Source organism: Mesoplodon bidens, assembly GCF_964165515.1.
Source record: "Mesoplodon bidens genome assembly, chromosome: 5".
NCBI lineage: Eukaryota > Metazoa > Chordata > Mammalia > Artiodactyla > Ziphiidae > Mesoplodon > Mesoplodon bidens.
The window spans coordinates 59,639,605-59,660,237 of record NC_138161.1 but is presented as its reverse complement, the minus strand read 5'-3'; the positions used below and the strand labels follow the sequence as shown (position 1 = coordinate 59,660,237).

General features: G+C 39.3%; 1 protein-coding gene across 1 annotated transcript in view; it reads left to right on the top strand.

The window, feature by feature from the left end:
• The window catches only part of CCDC80 (coiled-coil domain containing 80), a 34,196-nt gene extending 24,670 nt beyond the window's left edge, over window positions 1–9,526 (top strand). The window contains exons 6-8 of the mRNA XM_081235869.1: window positions 5,275–5,378; window positions 7,846–7,926; window positions 9,021–9,526. Coding sequence (XP_081091995.1) covers window positions 5,275–5,378; window positions 7,846–7,926; window positions 9,021–9,367 — 532 coding nt within the window. The 3' untranslated portion in view covers window positions 9,368–9,526. The remainder of the gene's footprint in view (window positions 1–5,274; window positions 5,379–7,845; window positions 7,927–9,020) is intronic.
• Window positions 9,527–20,633: the final 11,107 nt, after the last annotated feature.

Below are 20,633 nucleotides of genomic sequence, written 5' to 3'. Positions count from 1 at the left end.
AGCCCATCACTCTACTTCTTCCCTTCTCCATCCCTTCCCTCATGTTGGATGAAAATTCTACAAATCCTTGGGACCTTAAGAGGTGCAAGGATGCAGAAATTTCACCTAAGCATCAAGAATTCTGTGATTAGGAAATGGATAATCTGAATTCCTCTAGATTCAGGAAGCTTGGGTCTTTTAAGAGATAACAACATGATGTGTAAAGAGCATAGGACTTGCCATTCATCCAAATTTTCAGTTTACAATTTTCTAGGTATGTTGCCCCTATGCTTCCAATTAACTCTATCTTAAAAATCTCTCACCCATGAGAATAATGACAGCAAGTAGCCCTACTTCCACTCCAGGGTTGCTGTTATCACCTTTTGTGCCAAGCACTTCTTCTTCCCTCCTGAGTTTAATCTTCACAACAATCCCATGATCTAAACACTGTAACTACTGTCTTGCTGCAGACAAGACAACTCAGGCTAATGGAGATTAAATAACTTTCCTCACTGAGCTAGTGTCAGTTCTAGAACTTAGTGGCCCCAGGATAATCTGGTTCCCAAAGTCCACGCTCTTATCTAACACTCGTTTTGAAAATATAATGTGAATTATTTTTAGTGTGAACTCAGAGGCCCAGAGTTTGAAGTGAAGAAAGATACTCCTAAAACCACAGGATTTCAGAGCTGAAAGGAACCCAAGATTCTGCCTTCATCCAAATTTTCAGTACAGTGCAAATACCTGAAGTGGAGATGAAAGGTGCATGCCTCCCTAAGGACATAAGGCTCATTCAGTCTTCAGGCCACTCTCCTGGCTGAGAAAGGGCTCTAGGGCTCTACTGGGCCAATGGCTTCTTGTCCAATCCTGGGGGCTCTGAAATATCAACTTTTAGTTCAAGGTCATCCTTCTAGATGGCAGTGATTTAGAAGATTGAGGATAAGAGCTTGCTGTTGTCCTTGAGGTATTTTCTTCCCCTCCCCTTCCCTTTCCTTCCCTTCTTTTTACTTCTTTTACCTTTCTCTCCTTTTTTAGGCAGAAAAGATTCTTTAGAAGTTTACTTTTGATTTTAACCAATAGTGTTAAATATATCCAATTTATAAATTCAAGACCTTAGTTTTCTCTTAAACTTTTAAGTTAGGCTTTTAAATCTTATCATTTTATTTATAACCTGGCAAATTTTAACTATCACTCTTAAGGGGCTTTGAATAATGTTTAATCTCACTTATGAACTCAGTAATTAAACAATGTCATTATGCCAAACAGCCATTTTACATTTAATATATTTCTTTCAATTCCTTGAAATAAACAAAACTTTCTGAGTACTTAAATGAGCCATAAGTTTAATAAGTTAATCTTGTAAATACAGTGAATCTAAAGTTTTCTCAGATGTTCCAATAACTGTATACGCTTAGTAAGATTTCAACCTAAAACTATACCTCTAAACCAAATACTCAATTACACATTCTAGTTTGGAGTTTCAAGGCTATCATTTTAAGCCAAATTCTCTTAAGTTTCACAAGAACATAAATTATATAAAGAAATTCAGAAATATATATTATTACTACGTTTTTGATTCTTTGCAAACTTCCTCTTCTTAATTCTAAATCTTCTAGGACTGAAGGAGGCATACCCACTGAACCAACCCATTAAACTCACATAGCCTGATCTCTAAAGCAGTAACCATCCAGTTCATTGATATTATTTATAACCAAGGATTTAGGCCAGCCATAAGACCTGCAACTACAGACATTCTGAGGGATTATTTTCACCATTTCCAGGCAGAGGGTCTTTTTATAATCACAGTGTCATGGGTTTCAAAACTTGAAAGGGAAAACTGACATTATCTCACTTTTGTTCACTCACAAAGCTTACAATGCTCATTCAAGTTGATCACTGATTTGAATTTGTATTTTTTTTGATTCTTAAGACATTATACATATTTTGCATCTAAAGTCTTTTGAACTGGATAGGGCCCTACATAATGTAAACGTATTTTCCTTCTAATGTTAGAGGCTTGTGAGCTCTTATATTCACTACTATTTCAGGAACATACATCTTTTATGGATATTCAGAATGGCGTATGATTATAAGTTATATGTCCTATGGCTATCTATGGCCTGTGGTCATGGAATCATCGTGCTGACAATTATCAGTGATCTTAAAAATTAAAGTAGAGAGCTTCCCTGGTGGCGCCGTGGTTGAGAGTCTGCCTGCCGATGCAGGGGACACGGGTTCGTGCCCCAGTCCGGGAAGATCCCACATGCCGCGGAGCGGCTGGGCCCATGAGCCATGGCCGCTAAGCCTGCGCATCCAGAGCCTGTGCTCCGCAACTGGAGAGGCCACAGCAGTGAGAGGCCCGCGTACCGCAAAAAAAAAAAAAAAAAAAAAAAATTAAAGTAGAATAGTGTATTACTTAAAGGCATGAGTAAGACAGCCCTGAAGTTGATTCCTGGTTTCTCCACTTGTTAGCTGTGTGACCTTGGGCTAATTGCTTAATCTCTTTGGGCTTTAGTTTTTTCACTTGCAAAATGGGCATAATAAATTTATCTATTCTTAAGATTGTTGTGAAAGGTAAATTTGATACTAAAGGTAATGAGCTAGAACCTAGCACAAAGCAAGTAATCAATAAATGGTGGTTATTAGTAGTATTAGGGCCATTTATTCAGGTCCTAGTTAGAGAACTTTGTCATCAAAGGAGAGCTAAGAGGAGATTTAATAAACACCTTCAGAACTGAAGCCCAGGCAAAAAGAACTGAAAAAAAAATTTTTTTTCTACCTAACTGTTCTATAAATAAAGGAGTATCCAAATGGAATTTTCCTTCATATTTGCTGAGTTGTTGGTGGGTCTCTACAGCCTGGTTTCAGCTGACCAGATTCTGAAGCCAGTCTAGTTTTTAGTGACACTCATATGGTTCAGGCTATAATTACCTTTCTCTGAGACAGAAGCCCTAAAGAGTGGGCAAATGCACACTAATTTGGAAATGCCAGTTAAAAGAAGCAAACACATGCATACCTTGTAGACTTTCTATTTACTGACAAAGTAAAGTGACGGAAAAACAATTTGTCCAAAATAAGGATCTGGGCCACATTCACATCTCTTGTTACTTCCCACAGAAATTAGTTCCATTAGCATTTGTCCTTCAATGCTGGGAGCTGGGGCCTTGTATCTTAATGTAAAGGTCTGTGGGATAAAGAATCATCACTTAGGAGAAATGACCTTCTCTTGATTGTGTCTGGGACAGGGCGTCTCAGATCCCATCCTTCTCCAGTCTGACAGCATTCAGTGGTGCACACAGGTAAACAAGCCAAAATAGACCTCACCCAAAATAGCTCCCTCCAGGTTACCCTGAAGCTCTGTGTGAGGCCAGGAAGGCTGGCCTGCTTTGGGTGCTGGCTGGGGTGCCGGTGCTGGCCTGGCATGCCTCCTAAGGAAGCAGGGAAGATACAGGAGACCCTTTTTGTGATCCGAGAGCAGTCACTGTTCCGTTTCCCAGGAAACCTCAGACAGTCTCAGACTCTCCTCTCCCCTCCTTTATGCAAATACATTCATCTTCCTATCCTCAGTGGAGATTTTAGTTTTTCTTTCCCTTTGAAGAAAAACAAGCAGAGGAAGCTAATGTAATGTCACAGCAAGCAATTCTTGGCAAGCCTTGCTACAGGCACCCATTCAGAGGTTGTATTTCATCAGACTATCATTTTCTCTCATTCATCCAAACCACTATTCCCCTAAGAGGCCATTTTCTTTGGGACTGAAAACTCTCCTGTTCACTGTGAGGCTTGAAGGGGCACAGGGAGAGAAGCCATGAATAAAATCAACTGGCTTCCGGCTCCATGAGTGCACTGACACCCAGCAGTCACCAGCACTGAGGGCAGAAAGCAAAAAACCCTTCTCCAGTGAAGGTGGAATTTGAGACAAATGCATGCAGTGGCCCCTTGGATGCACACCCTCTCTCCTTCCTATCCTCTTTGGGACCCTCACGCGCCAGCCAAGCATCAGCACCTCTGAGGGGGTAGACTAGGGAAAGCACTGCACCAGGAGTCAGAGAAATCTGTATTTTGGTACCACCTCTTAGATTTACTAGTTAGGCAATTTACCTCACTTCTCTAAGCCTCGTTTTGTTATCTGTAAAATGGGGAAAACAAGTCATGCCCTCACTGAACTCTAGTGAGGATCACATATTGTGTAGGTGAAAGTGAGCTATAAAATGATACACAAACATAAGGATTAAATTGGTTGTTGTATGACATCATGATAGATAATGTCCATGATCTGTTAATGGGGAAATGGACATTATCCATCAGTAGGACAAAGTTCTAAATCAAGAAGCCTGCAGATTAAGGCATGATCTATATCCATGCCATCACATGCATAACTTACATGGGTTTTAGAGTTTAATTCTTATAACACCTCTTTGAGGTGGATGCTCTTTTTGATTCTAGAGCTAAGGAAAAACTATGACTTAGATGAACAGAGTGACATGCTCAAGGAACGCAAAAAGTGGCAGTGACAGAATGTGGACCAAGCTTCCTGGCTGTAAGACAAAAGCTCTTTCCACTGCCCCGCCATGTTGGAGCTGTAAGAGCAGAAACAAGTTTATCATATAATCTAAAATCCTATGGCTCTAGATTTAGCCCCATTCTACTTCATAGGGGTACTCTGTAAGTGGTGGTTCTTACTATGATGATAGGGTACATTTTAGAACTAACATTTGCCCCTGGAAGGGCCACTGGCTATTGAGGAAGGTACATAGGGCTTTGTTTTCCCAGGAACCCTCCTTGACCCTTTAAGACACTTTCCTATTTTCCTTCTTCCTGTCACTGTCATCTACTTAAAATTCAGTTCTTTTTCTCCATACTATTTCCTGTCCATATATTCACTGCTCCCTGCCCCACCCAAAAACCCCAGGGAACTCTACCAGAACCTGAGTTTTCTTCAGTTATTTTCTGATTCCCTTATTTCTGTTGCTACAATTTAACATACAATATCGGCTAGTTTTCATTGTATCTGAGAGCTTTGTCTCTCCCTAAGTGACCTCATCAGGCATGGGGACCAGACTCATGCCTGACACATCACGCAAATGTCACAGTAGGCAGACTGTGAAGTTACAAAAGAAAAAGTGCAAGAAATCTGGTAATACAGTTTAGTATTAGGCTTTGAGGAGCTATGAAATATTTCTAAGGGTAACTTTTTTATTCTGGGCACAGGAAAAAAAATGACAGCCGAAGTTACTCTGCGTTTTCACACTGGCCTCTATTGTTTGAAGCAGCAATTGTGGCCTTCTGCTTCTTTTCCAGGTTCCGATGGAGGAGGCGGTTGCTTGTGATCTCAGCGCCTAATGATGAAGACTGGGCCTATTCACAGCAGCTCTCTGCCCTCAGTGGTCAGGCATGCAATTTTGGTGAGTGGGAAGCCTCACTGACCTGCTTGTCTTAAAGCATCACTGCTTTCCCATACCACTCTCTTCCTGGTCAGTTCTAAAATGGAACATTAGGTCATCCAAATATTCCCCAGTCCAGACTGTAGATTCCTAGACACTTACTCAGTTATACTGAGGATAAAGTTGCCTTCAGACTGGAATCTCAGTCAACTGGGGTCTGTTTTTCCTTTTTCTTTTTTCTCAATATTCTGCCTTCTCAGGTTCTTCATTAAAGTGTTTGAAAATACCTGCTGCTTTACATTAAGTGATCTCTATTATGTTGTCTTCTTGTTTGCTTTTTAAAAACTTGTCTCAAGATCATAAAACTCAGGTATTATCATTTGCTTAGGTAATAATTAGGTACCAACATTGTGTGCTTCTCCATAGATTAAATATCTTTTGTAAAACAGGAATGGCTTTGGGAATTAGTGAATGAATTGAAGCACACTGTACTATATTGCCATTCCCTGAGAAAGGATTTTGATCTATAACTGGGCACCAGGAAGACAGCAAGATCTGTTAAACAGAACCTTATGCTTTAAGACAAGCAGGTCAAAGAGAAATGCAGTTTATTATTACTATTATTATTTGCAGTAAATTGCTCAGTGTTTTGAAAACTAATGTATGCTTTCTTTACCAAACATTATTATCCTAGTGGTCAGAAAGAGCTGGTATCATTTTGAATATGGACATATAGAAAGGAAAGGAAATGCATAATACACAGAACTTATTACTAAGTTCTGTTTTGAACCAAAGAGATAATGGCAATTTCAAAAGTGGAAATCACAACTGAAGTCTCATGTAAGATACACCTCTGCAGAGGAAGAATTTTGAGAGAGTCTTTAGAGGGGGGAAGAGTAGCTAGGGGGCCACAGATTAAAAAATTCATAATTGGAACATAGATGAATCTGTATTATTTTGATACTTCTATTAGGAAGAAGAATCATTTATTAGTTATAAAACTGTGTTTGATTTATAAAAGGTGGTATGGTGGTATAAGTCTTGTAAAACATTACCAGAGCCTGGGCCCTTGCTATGACCCAGTACCTGAACATTATAAATACATTTCAATTTTAAGATGTGAAATAATAACTCAAAAGAAGGCAGAAAATGAGCTCATAACAGTAAAAACAATGAGAAAATTTGTGAATTTTTATTTATACTCCTATTAACAAGGTTAATTCTTTAAGACGTTATATCAATATATGTAAAGATTTGATTGTGCCAGTATTCTTAGGCAAAATTTAAATTATGTATAGCCACCAACAGTGCTGGGTAAGATAGAAGTTTTTAGAGCAGTTAATGACCCTTCACAATAAGAATATAAATAAAATCATGGTTTGCTAATTTTCTAAAAATGTCTTTGCAGCAGCTATTAGGTGATGTTTCATTTTGAATCTCTGCACAGAGCCCAAGTCAAACACTTTTGCAGTAGACAGGAAATATGAACAAGTCATGTTTTTAAAGAATAATTAAATTCACGATCTTCCCTTTTGAAAACATGACTCAACAACATGTAGAATAGAAATGCTTCACTTCTCTGGGAGAAGAGTAAAGGCCACAAAATTTTTTTCTAATAGCATTTTGCTTGGATTTCAGCTCTTCCTTAAAAGAGCCCTCCATGGTGGCTTTCACTTTTCTCCACTGGACTGTCAACACCGTCAACATTCATATTTAGTTCCAAGTTACTACCATGACTAGGCTCGGATTTTGTCTAAAACCACGAAATCTGAATAGGATGAATCTAGAGCCTCCTTGTCCTCCTGTGTTCTTTCTCCTGAATCTTTTCATATGTGCTTCATCTTCAAAAGAATTCCAACAAGCTACTAAGGCATGACCTTCTTTCCTTTCCTGAAACTTTAGCTGAGGCTGGGAAGCAAGCTGTGCCTGCTGTGCTACCCCTTTGAGTCCTCTAAAAAAGTGCTAAGAACCTGCCCTTTAAACTGACAAACTTTTCTTTGAGGAAGCCAGAATGATTTCTTAAACAATCACAACGGCTAGGGTCTGTAGTCTTTTCTTTGAGAGAAAATTAAATTATCCATGCAAGCTGTTATAACTTTAGGCATGACTTTTTTCCAGAACACTAATCAGCTTAGATCATCTTAGATATTTTAAAGTTCTGATGGCTTCATTTTTGTTTTGTCATTTAGTAGAGTGAGAATCACAGTTTAAAAGCAAATTCTTCTATTTCAATCTGCAAAAACAAAACAAAACCAGACCACATCTGACCCTGTTGTTAATCCTACAATCTGCAATTAGTCTTTTTTCAAGATTTTATAAGTGTTTAAATATACTTTTTAATGAAAAAAATTAAAAAAAATGAATTATTTTACCTAATCAGGTTATGTTTTATATTCTTTTTAAACTTAGAGATTTTTAATTCTCAGACATCCAGTCTTTGGAAGTGAATGAAGACTTACAGATTCTACGGCTTTCTTTTTTCTCTTAGGTCTGCGCCACATAACTGTTCTGAAGCTTTTAGGTGTTGGAGAAGAAGTAGGGGGAGTTTTAGAACTGTTCCCGATTAATGGTAAATGTTGTTACTTTAAAGCAGTATAAACTACTGATAAGTTCAGTTAAATTATGTTAATTTATATGTAAGCAGTGGGTGTACCCCTCAGGTGAAGAAAGGTCACAAAAGCCTCCCTCCTCATGTTTGCCCGTGTTTGTGTGTGTGTTGTGTGTGTGTGTGTGTGTGTGTGTACACAGGATGCATGTAGAAGAAGGGGAAAGGGAGCACAAGCCCTAATATTGTGTTTACTAAAAAAATCATAAGTGACAGCAAAAATATCCATTTTCTTAACTGAAATAAGTAATTCTTTTTTGTCTGCATGGGGCTTTATTGGCTTACAAAGCATTTTCATCTATGTTATCTCATTTAATTCTCGAAATAGTTTTATGAGGCACAAAGGTCATATCTCACTGATTCCCTTGCAACAGATGAGGACATATACTAAAAGGCTCAGAGAAGCTGAAAGAAACTGACAGTGACTCAAAGTTTCAGAAAGTAAACCCAGTCCTTCCATCCAAGATCAAGCACTTTACCTGAGATAATGTGTATAAATCCCTGGCACAGTGCTGGACAGAGCAGATACCCAGAAAGTGTCAGTGCCCTTCTCCCTTCCCTTTCTTCTTTTCACTAATGGTAATAGTTTAAATATATTCCCAGCTCTTAGATAATTGGTATTTTTCACCTTTGACAATGAAATAAGAGTTTTGTTATAAAGACAACGGCATCAAAAGTAAAACTGTAACCGCAAAGAAGAAACTAAGCTAATTGTAAGTAAACTTAGAAATATAAATAATAGAATCTTTGTTAGTGACAAATTTTAAAGCAGTTGATCTTGCCAGGATTAAATGAAGGGACTGGTTTTATACTTTGTAACATTCCTATAAGGAGACATTATGTGCCCCAAAGTTTGATACACTAATAATGTTGTAGAACAGCAGGGACATTTCTTTGCTGGTAGAAAAAACAAGCAAACTTTTTAAATTGGATTTTTGAGCTGACGAGAAGAGACTCCTGGGTCCTCTCTCTATTCTCACAGTGGTTTCTTCTCACTTTGATGCTTCCCTGTGTGCTGCCTCTTCAATCTGCTAACAACTTTTCTAATCCTATTCTAGGGAGCTCTGTTGTGGAGCGAGAAGACGTACCAGCCCATTTGGTGAAAGACATACGTAACTATTTTCAAGTGAGCCCAGAGTACTTCTCCATGCTTCTAGTTGGAAAAGATGGAAATGTGAAATCCTGGTATCCTTCCCCAATGTGGTCCATGGTGATTGTGTACGATTTAATTGATTCGATGCAACTCCGGAGACAGGAAATGGCTATTCAGCAGTCACTGGGGATGCGCTGCCCAGAAGATGAGTATGCAGGCTATGGTTACCATAGTTACCATCAAGGATACCAGGATGGTTACCAGGATGACTACCGTCATCATGAGAGTTACCACCATGGATACCCTTACTGAACAGAAATATGTAACCTTAGCCCCAGCCAGTTTCCCCTGCAGCTGTTGAAGCCACATGTGGCCAGCTATGTAAAGGAGAGTTCTTCCACACTGCCTACATTCCCTGCCTTTTTCTTTCAGTGTTCTTCCAAGATTAAACAAATAGCAAACTTTTGCCTACTCATGAGTTGTTACTGAAGCCTTAAATCATAAAGATGTTTAAAAGAATTGTTTGTCTAACTGGAGAGGATCTGGTGCTGAATAATGTTATTGAAAATGGATATTTTCCTTTTCTTAATAAGGTGGACGTGATTGGGAAGACAGTATTCTATAGCGTAAATATTTATACCTCTCTTTTTAGTATTTTTAGTATTAATTGGTAAGTGAAAACCATGATTGTTAAAGAAAGTTAAAGATCACAGCATGGATATTTTCAGATGAACATCTGAGCAGATGGAACAGACAGAGCGGATAGCTTCTTAACCCTTTTTGAAATGTTAGTCTAAAAATGATTAAGACAGCTCTGCTCTATACTGTGAATTTCTTTCCTGAAAGTTTGATACTACAGGAATCCGGTGATATTGGCTACGAAAGCCAGGGCAAGTACCAAACTCAGCTTTGTTATCATAGCCACTTCCTGCCCTGTTTCTGTTAACTTTTAGTGTCTTTTCGGGGAAAAGGAACTTCTAAATCACCACCAGAATCTGGCTCTGCAGCTAGAGGTGCTACTTTCAGAGTTCTATCAGGTACCATGGAATTCCCAGCATGGGAAACCTTGACTCTTCACATTTGACTCCCTAATGGGCCCATTATCATACTGGCACCTTGTAAGATAAAATTACAAAGGAGAGGGCTTCCCTGGTGGCGCAGTGGTTGAGAGTCCGACTGCCGATGCAGGGGACATGGGTTCGTGCCCCGGTCCAGGAAGATCCCACATGCCGCAGAGCGGTTAGGCCCGGGAGCCATGGCCGCTGAGCCTGTGCGTCTGGAGGCTGTGCGTCTGGAGCCTGTGCTCCGCAACGGGAGAGGCCACAACAGTGAGAGGCCCGCATACCGTAAAAAAACCCAAAAAACAAAAAAAACCCAAATTACAAAGGAGATTATTTTTAGGGGTTCTTTTTGTTTTCTAAGGAAAATGTTACTAAATTAACAGTGGATAAAATTGTAACTGGATTGCAGAATATAATCCTTGTCTTTGAAATAGAGCATTTATCTTTTACATATGGCATATAAACTAAATATTCTCCCTTCCTCCCTCCCTCTTTCCCTTCCTTCCTTCTTTCCTACTTTTCTTTTTTTTTTCAGCAAAGACCAAGTAATATTAACTAATATGTATGAGCTTGCCCTAAGGTGATCAGATTCCCCAGCGTTTAGCATCCGGACAGTTCCAGCCTCTATCAGTAATGGGGATGCTTATTTTTTGGTCACTGTTATTAAGAACTAATTCTCCAAATAGTCTTGAAATTGGTTATTAACTCTAGTGAGCCTAGATATTAATAACTGCATTCAAGCCACATGTGAATACTACTAGCATTTAACTTATCTGTGCCTATTTGTACAAGTTTGTCTTTACATCATCTGAACTTTGTTATAATTATAGTAAAAGTGGAATTTGTACCTCAATGAACCTGAGGAATCGCTTGTTTTGTCCCTTATTCTCCATGAAAACCATTCATTCTTACCTGTTTTACAGGTAACTGAGGTCCAGAAAGTACAAGTGACTTCAGAACACAGTTTTATTATTATATAAACTATGCTCCCACCCTACCCCTCTTCCATGGTGGAGAGCTTTCCTCCTCTCTCCTTCTAGAACAGTCTGTACCAGCTGCCTGAAGGGTGAAGGTGCAAGAACCAGGTTGATGTGCATTGCTCTTACATTTTGCCAAGGTGAAGCACAGCTTAAAATTGCCAATAAGAATGGTTTTCTTTATGATTGTTTCTGAAATTACATAGGGACAGTTTCTAAGGGCCCCAAATTGTCTCAATTTCAGGAAATATAACAATGAGGGAGTTTCATCTCCCAAGGAAACTAGGTAGGGATAATAGAACATTTACTTATAGAATAATATGAATAAGGTTCTAGTTCCTACACCCAAAGAAAGACAACACTTTTTCATAACCTGAGATTACTTTTTCAAGAATTCTTCTGGTTTCAGTGACACTGAGATGATCATTAGCAAATGCATTTGAAGACTCCTAATGAGTGGATGCAGAAGGCGTGTATAATCATTTGGGGGACTGTAGTATAAGCCATAGCTCAGCAAAAGGACACATTCAGAGGAAGATGTTTTTGGTAAATGTCCTCAAATTCTGTAATCTGGAAAAATACAGAGTAAATCTCACCAAATGGGAGGATTGGAGAATTAGGTAACCTGAATCTCTGTCTTCCAGGGGTATAGGTCAGGTTGTTTGAAATCTGAGTATTGTTTTTTTCCTATAAAAGTATTTCCTTTCCAAAACAGCAACAACAAAAGGTAAGAAATAAATAAAATATAGTTTCTGAGAAAGTTTATGGTATTTAGAAAGAAAAGCACCCAGTTGATTTAGGAAAATCTGGAAAACTCTGTAAAGGACACAGCCTCACCAAAGTTGCTGGTTGTCATAATTCCCTTCCATGAATTTCCAAGAATTGGTTTCCACTAGAGAAATACCAGGGCTCTAAGGTGAATATTAATTCAGCAGAGATCCTTCTCCTGCCTGCTACAGAGGCTGGTGGCCCAGACACAGCAGAGTCGGTGGAACCCACTGGTCTCATTTTCTGGATTATAGTTAATAACGAAGCTCACACCTTCTCAACTCCTAGAGCCTTGAGGATAAAAATAGCTCAGGACCAGGGTGAATGATGGCCTCAGCTGACCCTGATTGATGATCTCAGTGCTCAGCACTGTAGGGAGATTCCAGAAAAGGAGAAGCCTCTTGAAAAGAACCTCTGTCCAATTCTGTGCCACCATGAATTCCCCTTTACCTGCTGAGGAATCCTTTCTGCTCCATGGTTGCTCAGTACTTGATGGTTTGGTGTGTGTGGACAGAGGGTGTGGTTGGTGAGTACTCTTAACTCCAAGTGAAGCTCAGTTAAAATGCTAACTACTTCTCTTCAGTCCTCTCAGAGTTGGTGCAAAGCCCCTAATGCCAGACTTTCCTCTTCATTTTGTACACGTTATTAGTTATTAAGAACTCAAGAATCAAGGTCGGAGTGGTGCTTCCTGATGGTCTCAACCTGTCGATAGTGATGCTATCAGCCAGGAATGCCCGGGGGCACTCACCTGGGCCTGTATTACAGACATTTCCCCATAGGAACCAATGTTGTGGCTGGACTGGCCTTTGTGGTTCTTATTATGATCGCAAAGTGCACTTCAGCAACAACCATGTTGATGAAAATTTAATCAATAGCAGATCTATGAAAGAAATGGAAATTTTTATTCAAGGCAACCTGAGGATTATAATCTGGGAGACAGTCATTCAGAAAGCTCTGAGGTTTGTTCTACCAATTAGAGGTCAAAGCTCGGTTACATACTTTTTTTTTGAGACAAATGGTTATGCATCATTTGACAGTTTACAGATCAACATGTACAAAATGAGTAGTGGGTCATGGGTCATAGTGGCCCCTTACGAGGTTAAGTAGGAAGGTTATCTCCTAAGGAGGTCTGGTTAGTGCAAATGCATAATACACACTAAAGGGGAGGGAGGAGGCCGAACCAGGCAAAGAAGAATTTTAAGTTTTTCTCATCTTGCCATAAAATATGAATTTTATTTCATCAACCATCAGGAAACTTTGTAAAAAACAAGATTTATGGGCTTCCCTGGTGGCGCAGTGGTTGAGAGTCCGACTGCCGATGCAGGGGACACGGGTTTGTGCCCCGGTCGGGGAAGATCCCACGTGCCGCGGAGCGGCTGGGCCCGTGAGCCATGGCCACTGAGCCTGCGCGTCCGGAGCCTGTGCTCCGCAACGGGAGAGGCCCCAACAGTGAGAGGTCCACGTACTGCAAAAAACAAAACAAAACAAAACCCCCAAAAAACCCCAACCAGATTTATTATTCACAGGTCCTGGAGGATACACACAGCGAGGCTGCAGGTAGAGGGCAGAGACCTGGGGTTCTGCCTGTATTGTGGTTGAGGGTGAGGTGCCTAGGGTTTCACGGGTTTACTTTTTATTGGTGAATTTAAACCTAAGAGTGGGAATTTAGGCACATGAAGGGAAAAGTAGGGTCACTCAAGGGGTCAGTTATGTAGGTCACCCAGGGCTTTCCAATAGGGGAACTTCATGGGGGTTGCTGGATCTTTAGGTAGTTGTGTAGCTGGCAACATGTTTATTCGAGATGGATTCTTTGACATGGATGCCTTAACAATCAAAAGATTAATGTTAAGCCTTTACATTACTCTCAGAAAAGCTAATTGTCAGGCACTTACACAGAAGGTGATGAAGCGCAAAGGGCGAGTTGTAACAGAATTCGATGGGTGTTTTAAAAGGGCCACTGGACTTGGGAAAACTACTGGTCCTTGCCCTGACCTGAGATGAGTCACTTTACCTCTGGGACTCAGCTTCTTACCTCCAAATGAGAGAGTGGGACTAGACATTTAAGTTTCTTCTAACTCTGTGACATTTATGAATCTTTCTTGGTCTTTAGGGAGTAGAATGCTAAGCTCAGAGAAGCTCAGAGATTTCCTATGATCCAATCAATGTTAATTCTCAGAGAACCCAGACTTCATAGTTCAGAAGCCAGTTCCAAATTGTTATGGGAATTGGGAAAGGTATTAAGCAACTTCACTGAATTCTTCCCAACACAGTACTGCTTCTGTGGCTGTGATCTAAAGCGGTCATCACCTCTAACACACAGAAACCCTCATCATCACCTTAACAGCCAGGCTGGAGCTTCCAAGGAATTCAGGCAGGCAAGGACTGTGAGCTTCCTGAACATTTAAGGAGTCCCTTGATGTGGTCCCCAAATTAGGAAATTTGTGTTGCAGCATATGCTTGTGCTTCAACACAAATTTCCTAATTTGGGGACCAAATGCATCACCTGAAGCTTGGAAACTGGGCAGTCCCTGGGCAGACTTCAGAGACCTTAAATATTAGTACTTCCTTCTAGAAAGCAAAAGAATGGTCCTCCACCCTCCACTCCATGGGTTGATACATGTGCCAAGGAGGCTGGGTGAAGGGGTGGGGTGATTTTAAACAGCTAAAACTGACCCTGGGCAACATTTTCTTTGGCTTTCCTCCTCCCCCATAAGCATCCCTTTCCTCTCTCCTGGACCTTTTCTCCTTTCCTTGGCCCCTCTCTCATGAACCATGCTGGCTCACAGATGACTACAACTGATTAGGTGTAACTGACATGCTAAAGGTACCACCCTTTCTAAGGACATCTGCAGCGCAAAAGGAGATCCTTGAAGAAGGGCCATAGGGAACAGCTTGGCAAACCATTTCTGAAAGATTGCTAATCCCTGGAATCAAGCCTCACTTTCCTTCCCAAAAATGTGTGGATTTCACCATCATTCTGTTTGTCTCCTTTAGTCCTCTTTTCTATCTTTGGCTCGCTTCTTTTTGTGAATACTGTTTAGAGAGCCAAATTACAACAGGGTAGGCAGAGGCAGGAATATACCCAAATTTGGCAAGACTTGATCAAGAATGGCTGAAAGCCTTGAGGTGTGAAGAGAACCATCTAGTCATTCCAGGTCTTAATCCAAGATACTCATTTTCAGGTTATGTTCAAGTTATATGAGGATTCCAACATTTATTGTATTTATATTATTTTCTATGTACTTTGCTAGAAACCAGTAATACAAAACTGACATTTTCCAGTACAGATTAGTAGAGAACAGCCATGTACACAGTCAAGTATAAGATAGTATATATAATCAATGATGGGGAGAGAGGTATAAAGAAGGGACCAGGGAGATATAAGTGATGATAGTTCTTCAATCTTTTGGAGACAAGAATTATTACATTGCTCTTTCTGTCGGCCTCGACATGATTTGAGCAAGTACCTGATATGGACTCCACTGTCATCATAGTCAATGGCTTTTGGATACTCACAGTGTAGGCACTTCTTCTCCTGGGAACTTCTTACCTCCCCCAGATTTAAGAAGTTGTCCGGATGTCCATGAAAGGATGGTGGCACTAATATTAATTCATTCATAAACACTACCCCCTCCCTGAAATAAACTAAAATGAACAACAAGCATGAATTTATAGAAGAAAACTTCATCAAGATTGAAACTAGGGAATAGCTTTAATCTCAAAGCATGAACTTTTTGAGTAATGTGTGTCTACTTACTATCCCCAACTTGGGGAAATTGAGCACTAGGAAAGATAAGAAATACACTTGTAGTCTATTGCTCAGGCAAGGATCAGCTGTAGCTGAGAGGCCAAAGTTAAGTGACATGGCTATGCCCTGCCCTTCTTCCCCCCTAACTTCCTAATTGGAGGAAGGAGGTTTGGAGATAAGGGTATATATATGCAGGATGGAGTTGGTTTACAGCTAGATTGGAAAAGCTCTATCTCTGGGGACATGATGAAATCTTTTTCGACTCTTGGCCAAACTAAGGGCAGTAGGATTTATGATGTGCTGTTTGAAGTTTGAAACTACCCCGGGGATCCCCAGGGTTAACTTCTTTAATGATGGTTTCCAACTGGCCTAATAGATTACGTAAACCTGACTGATGAGCTGGCTAGAGAGGCCATGAAAATCCTGGGAAATTCTACTTTGAGCTCTCCCATAGTCAAGGTTCCTCCCACAGATCTTGGTAGTTCCAGCTGGAGACAGTGGAGACAGTGCGGTCTCTGTGTAATAAAGACCCTGGGGAGCTCAGGCTCCGGCTCTCTTGGAACCCCAGTGTCTATACTCTCCTTTTCTCGCGGCACCATGTCCTTCGCCTTAAATAAAAGTCTTACGTGAGTGTCCTCTGTGGAGTCTGGTGAGTCCTTTCAAATATATGAACGTGGAAAATCTTTGCAGCAGGGCAGTGTGTATAAATTTTACATAAAAAACTTACAAAATATGAAATGTTAAAATATTTTATATAATATGTTGAGTGTCTGTAACATATTAAATATAAGAATATATACAAATATTATATAATTATATATAAGTATACAATATAAACATTCTAGTAGCAAATTTCACATTTGTAGAGAAAGTGTGTGCTGCTTTCAAGGCACTTCACTTAGCCTGACTTCTTATCAAAGCAGGGGGCTCAGTCTCAAACAGAGGAACAAACTAAAAGTCAAGTGATACCCTCTCCTCACAACAGGAGACAGTACTAGCCCTATCTCTCTGGAACTGGCACTCAAAGCAGGCATTTCAGCCGAGATAGAGGAAAAGTACACACCCAGAAAGTTCCCTCGTTGCAATTCTCTATGGTCCTGCTTCCCTTCCACCTTTTTAAAACACCTTCTAGCTTTAACACTACTTCAAAGATGCCATTCAGGGTCCAGGTAAAGAGCAATTGGGTAAGGGAGATTTCACCTACACCATTTTGTGGGAAATACTGGGACTGATTAAAATTTTGTTTAAAGATGAGTACACAGAAATCTTAAAGAAAAGATCTATACAGAGGCATCCATGCACCCAGGCTTAGAAATCAGCTCACCTACAAAAATGGGGAAAAAAAAAAATATATATGCATATACACATACACACACACCTAGACATACATACACACATACATACGTACATATGTAATAGAGCAGGGAAACAACCTTTTGGCAACACTAAATGATAAAAAAGGAGATTTCTAAATGGAAAAAAAAGGTGACTTAAGAATTATTTTTCAGACAAGCCATTATTTATATTATATTAAATAGCCATAGAAAGTAATAAAAATGCAAAACCTCTGAACAATAATATGACTCGAACAAACCTGCAGTTAGTAGTTATTAGACACCAAAAAATACTAAAACCTCAGGAAGTGTAGCAGTCGAAAACACTTTCAGAAGAGAAAAATCTATTTTAAGACAGCTCCCAGCTGAGAGATGAACTGGCATTTAAAGTTATGAATAAACAAATTATGTCATGAACGAATAAAGTTTAATTAGCTGTGATAATTGGGATTACAAACTAAAAGGCAGACTATTAATTCTTGAAGGAAAAGGTGCATAATAAAACATTTTAAAAAGAACTTCCAAATTTCATCATATCCATGACAACATCAAATCTAAGAGACGCCACTATTTCATGTCCTGCTAAGAAACACAATTAAACATATTACTTTCTTGTCATTTAGAATTTTCATTTTATACCTCTTTTTAAAGAGCTTTTAAAGACTTTGCATTTAACATGTAGCATTTTCTGATTACATAAAAAGGGAAACTATAAGTTAAATAAATTAAGCTATTTCTAGAATATCTTCACATTTTGAGCCAGAATCTCTTGAATCACTTTTTGACGCAGAGTCGTAGATGTCTGAGGTTTTCCAGGCAGATAGTTCCCTGATGATGATGAAGCATTTTAAGAGAGTTTCTCTGCTGTCTCCAGGGTCTTCTTCCAAGCTATTGACACTTATTCTGTAAAATTTGATGCTGGCATGTTCTTGATATAACCAGGAGGTACCAATGAAAGATTTTCAGACAACAACCAGAACTCTTATCCTCTCCTCAAATGGTCTTTAAGTGGTTTGTTGACTGAAACATCAAGAAGTTGTAAGCACGTGCCAAATGCCTGCATGTGCAAGCAAAGACAATTTCATTACTGCCAGGAGGCAGCAGCTATATTAACATACCATTGCTTAACACACCCCAATTTCAGAGACGGTAATGTGAAAACATATGAGTCCTAGAAGAGATGAAATACAGCGTAGCAGACCTAGATAAAATTCTCAGAGCTTATTAAGAAAAACGAGGAGTTGGGAGGAAATATAATAACCTAAGTTCCTCATCTTTCAATGAAAGGAGTCAATGACCATTTTTGAGGTTGAAACATTTATAAATAAGGTTCTAAGTTTGCTTTTAAAAATGTAGAAGTAACTACTAGCAGTGAAACAGACTAGAAATGAAAGTTGAATAAATCTAAAATATGACAAGAAACTTTCAAACTGGTTCAAAATATCAAACCAACATCAACTTTCTCAAAAAAGCTTTTACACAAAGGATGAGCCAAACTACAATAATAAATTCAATAAAAATATGCAAATAACAGCAGGAAGAGCACAGATCTCATTTTCCAACCAAGTGTATAAAAACTAGAAATTAACAAAAGTATGAATAAAATCCTCAGTGACACTACTCTTGACTCGAAACAGAATTAGAAAAAATAACAATGATAAAAATGCTATACTTTAAAGTCTTTGGGGATTGGCCTGGAGTCTACTTACTCCAAGGAATTTTTCTACTAGTTATAAACATGTTCATTAACAAGCAAGAAAGAAAACAAATATATTTGAAGAAGATAGAAAAAGAACAAAACAAACTTTAGAAAAACAGAACATAATAAATTTTAATAAAGTAAAAATTAGAAAATGCTCATTAACCTATTTTTTAAAAAACCAAGAGACACCATTCATACACAAAATCAAAAATGAGAAAGAAAACAGAACTATAGTAAAAGAGGAAATAAGTAAAAGAATTATGAGCATGATCCACGAATTCCTGTGCAAATAAATTTGAAACTCTGGAAGGTTAGTTTTTTAGTAAAATATTGAATATAAATGATCAAGAGTGAATCAAGAAGAAGAGGAGGAAGAAACAAAGAATGTTGTAGGGAAAAAAGTACTCCTCAAAAAAGTGCCAAGCCTAGGCAATTTTATTTGTGAGTTCTTTCAAAGCTTCAGGGAACACATAAAGCTGACGTTTTTAAAATCTTTCCAGGGCATCGCGGCCAATGGGAGTTGGCAGCTTGACGCACACCACATCCGTATGGGATTGTTAGGGACACGGGTTGATAAATCCCAGCAGGATTAAATGCATTACCAGCATTGTCAGCAGGTTTCAGTTATCTTTCTTGGCAGAGACAGGATGGAGCTTGAAGCAAGTAAAATAGCAAGTGAGGACAGAAGTTCTGCAGATCTGTTAGGGAGTTTATTGTGATTCCATTTGAGCAAAATATCACCTTCTCACTAAATTCCTATTTGAATTGAAAATTTACTGCTTTTATAGCTTTATACTTTAATTGTAAATTTGTTTTGGTTTTCATATAAAAACTATAAGAAGTTTATACTTTATGTTCATATGCATTTAAATTACAGTAAAGTGAAAAAAAGGTCAGCACTGATCTGTGAGAGGTTTTTTTTTCCTTTAAAGGAGGGATATATATTACTCAGTTTTAGAAAGTCTGCTCTCGGCTTTAGAGAAGGAAAACCACTCTCTTTCCTTTGGGTTTGACTTTCTCTGCCCCTTCACCATACTAGAATGGTAAGAGTTTGCAGGAAAAATCAGGACTTGAGTAAAAGGAGAAGTTGCCAAGGAGGACCTGGGCTGTGTCTGGTCAAGGTTGGGCCTGTACAAGAGCAGAAGGTTTCCCTGCAGCCCCACATGGTCTAACCCAGGTCACCAGCAACAGGGCTTCCACATGGGGATTCAGATGCAAAAAGCCTTAGAGTTATAAACAAAGTTAACTCTGCCCTGAGTCTCCTCTGCATATGGACCTTGAAAACCTACGGCGGCAGGACACAGCTGGCCAAGCGTTTGGGATCTGGGTCTAAGCCATCTTTCCCTCTATAACCAACAGCCACATCCTGCTTCCCCTCAGGATTAGGCACATTGCTGGATAGAAGTTTGACCCTAGGACCAGTGACAGAGCTGGAATCAGGTCACTGTAGGCCATACTTGTGGTCCAACCAAAGGCTATTCAGCACATTAGTTGTAGGTCAAAACTGCTCAGAAGAGAATCTAAAAATAGGAAGGGACTTTAGAAATCACTTAGTCCAACTTCTATACCAATGCTGGAATCTCTTCTAAAACATACTGCTGATACAATCTCTCCTTAACACTTCAGTGATTGAGAATTTACTACTATTCTCTACTACTCTTCAGGAAGGTCTTCTCCATTATTGGAAAGTATCATTTGTTAGGAGAGTCTTCCTTATAAGGAAAGAATAACCATCACCCTGTAACTTGTTCTTTAGAACAGGAAAGAAGTCTACTTCTTTTTCCACATGACACTCGTTCTCCCCAGATTACACACTTGATCCAAGAGCACCTAAGATGATAGGATATGGTTTCTAGACCTCTCACCTTCCAGTTACTCTCCTATTAAAACAGTAGCGCCCACAAAATACAGTTGTCCCTTGGTATCTGCGGGGGATTTGTTCCAGGACCCACTGCGGACCAATTCTGAGGTTGCTCACGTCCCAGAGC